At 48.2% G+C, this 5,396-nt stretch overlaps 1 protein-coding gene across 1 annotated transcript in view; it reads right to left on the minus strand.

The window, feature by feature from the left end:
• PUSL1 (pseudouridine synthase like 1) overlaps window positions 1-5,396 on the minus strand; it is a 13,338-nt gene that overhangs the window by 7,119 nt on the left and 823 nt on the right. Inside the window, exons 2-3 of the mRNA XM_015816065.1 lie at window positions 2,781-2,838; window positions 1,213-1,400 (exon numbers count right to left, since the gene is read on the minus strand). Coding sequence (XP_015671551.1) covers window positions 1,213-1,400; window positions 2,781-2,838 — 246 coding nt within the window. The remainder of the gene's footprint in view (window positions 1-1,212; window positions 1,401-2,780; window positions 2,839-5,396) is intronic.

Genomic DNA, 5,396 nt, shown 5'->3' on the forward strand with positions numbered 1-5,396 from the left:
GTCATCTAGTCCAACCCCCTGCTCAGGCAGGAAACCCTATACCATTTCGGACAAATGGCTGTCCAGTCTCTTCTTAAAAACTTCCAGTGTTGGAGCATTCACCGCTTCTGGAGGCAGGTTGTTCCACTGGTTAATTGTTCTCACTGTCAGGAAGTTTCTCCTTAGTTCTAGATTGCTTCTCTCCTTGATTAGTTTCCTTCCCGTTCCGTTATTTGTAGGGGGAAAAATAATGTAGGCTTGGTTTCAGGCGAAGGCACAAAATGTTAGGCATTGCCAGCCAACTCTTCTGCAGGCTGGGCTCGGGGGAGAAGGGAAGGGGATACAGAGGAGAGCTCATTCAACGGAAAGCTGGAAAACATGCCGGCTTGGCCTCCAAGTCGGGCTGTCAAACAAAACACAGATTAGGGGGGACAAAGCAGCTGAGGAGGGAATGACAAGAGCGGGTGAGTGACCCAAACCTTTTCCATTCTCTTGGCAAAGACGGGGGGCCCAAGGGGAGGGAGGCGAGAAGGGCTGATCCCACGAGGAGCTTTTCAAACGTTCAAAACAGGCCTTTTGTTTAAAAAAAGCACACAGCAAGGTTGGCCGTGACCCTGGAGGCACAGGTTTTATTTCATGTTGGTTCAGAGTTCGGGACCCTTTGACGGAGGGCCGACAACATGAATTTGGAGGCTGAAGAGGAAAGCAAGGAGAAGGAACGAGGCGTGTGGGAAGAGACGCCTGTTCTGCCCTTCTCTGGAGTGGAACCGGTTCTTCCCACCGTGGTGCAGACATGGGGGCGAGAGGACCCAGCTTATGTAACATCTGAATGAGACGCAGCTCCCTCCATGTCCCCAAGTAGCTCAGCCCACCGGGAGAGTAGCTGTGCGCTCTGAGAGGGTTGCCACATGGCAAGGATGCCATGACAACGCACGGAGAGCGCAGTGGAGAAAGATCTGGCAGCATGATCCCCTCTGATCTTACTCCCAGGGCCACTGAAAGAAAAGCCCACACGGAGGGGGAATTGACTTGCCCCCAAAATGAGTACCAGAGCCACGTTTTTACAGAATGACACAGCTGGAGGGGACCTTGGAGGTCTTCTAGTCCAACCCACCGAGCTAATTCCATTTACGCCCACAGATGAGCACAGATTTGAAGTCCGGTCTCTGGCTCAATGCCCCCCCCACCACCAAAGAGATTAAATCCACATTTCTGGAAACTGAAGAGACTCACCGGATGGGCTCTGAAAGGAGATGCTTGTTGAGCACCTGGACGAGGACGTCTTCGGAGAAGGGGGGCTGCCCCTCCTTCCTCTGGACATCCAGGTGGGCAGTGTTGCAGAGGGCATGCACCCCAGCGTCTGTCCGGCTGGAGACGACAAATTTGATGGGCTCGGATGCTCTGAGGTTTTCTGCAGCCTTCTGGGAAGTGGGGGGGGGGGGAGAAACAGACCCTCAGCTATTGGGGGTTTAGATGTCTTTCACTTATAACAGTAAAAGCTGGAGGAGAAAACTCACAGCGGCATCGCAGACAAATTTTGCTTGATGGAGTCTGGTTGTCTGGAAGGTGGTTTGTTTTTTTTTTCACTCCAGGAAGAGCAAGCAAATTCGCATGTGCGTGCACGTGCATGTGCAAATGGGGCTGCCAGCCCCCATGCAACTGCTAGCACAAGTAGGGAGTGTGCACACACCGGCCAGCCATTCCAGTGGCCAGCAGACCACGGACCGGTAGTGGGCCACGGCCCACAGGCTGGGGACCCCTGCCCTAGATGACCAGGTGCAAAGAGCTAGTTGAAAATCCTCCTCTTTTTAAGGAGGTGGCAAGTTGGAGGGGTCACGGCAGAGAACAATTGGAAAAGCTCTCAGGGATGGGGATGGGAGCAGGATCCAGTATGATCTTGTTGCAGATAATCATCCCGAGCGCAGCAGGATTTTCTTTGCCTCTCCTGCCTTTACCCTCCCCTCTTCCTGTTTCTCCAAGGGGCTGAGCCGTCCTGGGCATCCATCCTGCTGCTTTTGATTGCCTGGGAAGAAATTCTTGGCTCTGGCACAGACTTTTAGCGTCCAAGAAAAAGATTTCTTTTCCCCCCCTTAGGCAGAGATCTCTTCTGGATGGATTTCATTGCCAAAAAAAAAAAAAGGGGGTGGGGATGGGGGAGTACCGGAAAGCTGGGGAGGGGGGAATGAAAGATTCTAGCCAGGAAAGTAGACAACCCCCCTCCCCCTGCATCCCAGCCAGCACATTTAAAAGACGAAAAGCAAAGCACACAATTTCAGCCACGCTGGTTTCTTTGGGAGAGCTCCAGATTTTTGAAATCATCCTTGGGAAGAAACAGCAGGCCCAACTTTGCCATTTCCCCCCCCCCCCTTTAGTTTTTTTTTTGGGGGGGGGGAATAAAACTGCTGAAGTGGCCGTTCCTTTCTCAACAGTGGATCAGCCCTGGGCAAAGGGGATTCCTTGGAGATGAAGCCTACCAGCCCGGCTGATCTCTAAAGATCGCAGCAGCAAGGCTGGACCCGGTGGTTGGCGGTTGGGAGGCAAGATCACCACCAGGAAGGTCCTAAGCTCCGCGGGGCAGGTCTGAGGGAGCCCAAACAATCCAGAAGGGGGCAGCAGTGAGCCGAACAAGCACAGAGGCAAGCCAGGCTGACTCCGCTCAAGGTAGACGGGTGACTTTGGGTCCTTCTGGGTGTGGAAAAGCTGAGCCTCCTCCACCTCCTTTTGAAAGGAGGCCAGTGCAGCAAACAGGACCCCTTTTCCCGCCCCGGGTGGTGGATCAATCCTAAGCCACAGTTCCTTACCTCCAGGTGATTTTCCACACCAACAGCCGACATGCCGGAGGGCAGAGCCTTCACACCGCTGCAGGGGGCGAAGAAAAACAACAACAACAACAGTGAAATTATTCTTTCACGGTGGTGTCAATGCAACCCCTGCTGGATTCCAACATGGACAAACGAGATGCTTTGAGAAGACGAGAGGTAACCCCAGTCTTGGGTGTTCACCACCCTTTTTCTTTCAAGACTTCCCTGTCCAGCTGTCTCTAGTGGATTCCCAGCCATCAGCAGAGAAATTCTGTATATAGAATTCCTTTGATTATTATTTTTTTTCTCCCTCTGCACCTTTTTGGAAATCCCACTGGCCTGTTTGCCCCTGGCAAGTTGTTCCTCAACTACATACCCAGGTCTCTTTGTGCTCAACGTTAGCACACCCAAAGGAACAGAGACGGGCCCAAACTGGTAACCGCGGCAATTTTTGAACCCAATACCACAGCACTGTACTCTTTCCTACCGGTCATTGTTGAGCAGGTACATCCCCAGAAAATTAACTTGTTCAGCTGCCTTAGTACTTCTGGCTGTTTCTGTTATTCCAACAGCAGCTTCTGTTTCCCCATTTTTAAAGCACAATACAGATAATTACAGTAAGAATCATTATTCCCCATTCATTATCTGCGTGTAGCCTCAAAGTTAAAGCAAGCAGTAGCTCTGAAGGCAAGAACCAAAATATATCCACTCAGGGTAGGTTAAAAGAAGAGTTTTGCTAAGAATGAGTGGCACAGGCTTTTGTGTGAAATAATTGCCTTTTTAATAATAATATGCCTAACAAGGTTAAAAAGCAAATGAAAATATTAAAGTGGCAGGTGCAGACACAAATCCATATATGAATAACAGCTGTCACTGACATGCTAAATTCCAATTATTCCAATTCTTCCTGCCATCACTCAACCTAGCAAATTTCTCATTGCCTAAGAGCGGGGGTTTTCAGACTGTTCTAGGAGCCCTGAGGTTTTGTGAAAGACTAAGAGCAAAAAAAAAAAGATTTGAACCCAGCCGTTCTTTGATCCTGAGAGCTTTGCCTCTCTATGGTGATTCTGAGAACCATTAAAAAAAAATCTAACAAGTTTCTTGGTCTAAGAAAGGTGGAAAACCTCTTGTCCAAGCTAACAAATTAGGGCAAAAAAGGGGGTGTTACCCTGACTGTCAAAACTGGGGAGGGGGGGGAAATGTGATAATCCTTCCTTCTTCTCCCAAACGGCTGAGTTAATCTATGCTGTGCCCCAACAAAGGATTTCAGAATCAATTCTGAAGCCAGAGTTGCATGTTGCTGAAACTTGGCTGGGTTCCAACAGTATGGAAATGCAATATATTCCCCCATCTCATTCAAGCCTTGTGGTTCTTGAAAGATGAGCCTCTTGAAACCTGGATGGTTTTCCCCGTTCCTGTGTTATTAAAAAGTTCAGACTATGTTGTTTCTCTCCTTAGTGACCAGAATAACCGAGTTGGAAGGGATCTTGGAGGTCTTCTAGTCCAACCCCTTGCTCAAGCAGGAACCTTATACCATTTTAGGCAAGCGGTCCGATCTCTTCTTAAAAACCTCCACTGATGGAGCACCCACAACCGATGGAGGCAAGTCTTTCTGTTGATTAATTGTCCTCACTGTCAGGAAATGTCTCCTTAGTTCTAGGTTGGTTCTCTCCTTGATAAGTTTCCTTCCATTACTCTTGTCCTGCCCTCAGGTGCTCTAGAGAATAGATCCACCCTCTCTCTTCTCTGTGGCAGCCCCTTAGATATGGGAAGACTGCTATCATATCACCCTCAGTCCTTCTTTTCACTAGACTAGACCTACCCAATTCATGCAGCCGCCATATATTTTAGCCTCCAGCCCTCCCAATCATCTTTGTTGCTCTTGGCACTATATTCCAAGTGGGGTCTTACATGACAGTGCAGTGACAGATTTCTTAGTAGGCAAAAGTTTATGTCCCCTCATGGCCGACCGTGTAATATTGATGGCATATTTGTCTTGCAGCTGCATTTCTAAGCCAGAGCACAAGACCGCTGTTGTAAAAACATATCCAGCCCTGCAGCAAACCCAAAGGGAGAGTAAAGCTTTAAAAGAAATGTTTAAATGCCACCCCTTCCAGCCATTTTGTCTTCCACAGTGGGATGAATCAGAAGGTCAGATAGATACAGGGTTGTTAACTTTTACTCAGAATCCAAAAGTAAAGAAAAAAACAACCAAGAGCGACATGCATTTACACATGACTCCTTCAATTTAAGCTATTTATTCTCTTCTGCAATACAAAATAGCAGAGTAGAACTGGGAGGGGTCTAGAAGTCCAGGCTTGGCACACGGGCCAGGGGTTCCTCTCCGGCTAACACACCCCATTAAGGGCATTCCTAAGGATTGCAATGAAAAACTTTTTGGTTTTTTTTTAAATTTATTTTTTTATTTTTCCAAACTCTCCCCCATACATATACCGTGATATTTATCAGATATTAACATACATTCTTTTTACATTCTTATATATAAGATACTTTTAATGAAATAAATACATACACATGACTTTTGGTGTTGCTCGCCCATTTCCCCTTTCACTGCATCCCCACTCCTTCTTCTCTACCTTCTTTCTCCCTTCCTTC

This window comes from Protobothrops mucrosquamatus, unplaced genomic scaffold (genome assembly GCF_001527695.2).
Source record: "Protobothrops mucrosquamatus isolate PMUCROS unplaced genomic scaffold, P.Mucros_1.0 scaffold397, whole genome shotgun sequence".
Lineage (NCBI taxonomy): Eukaryota > Metazoa > Chordata > Lepidosauria > Squamata > Viperidae > Protobothrops > Protobothrops mucrosquamatus.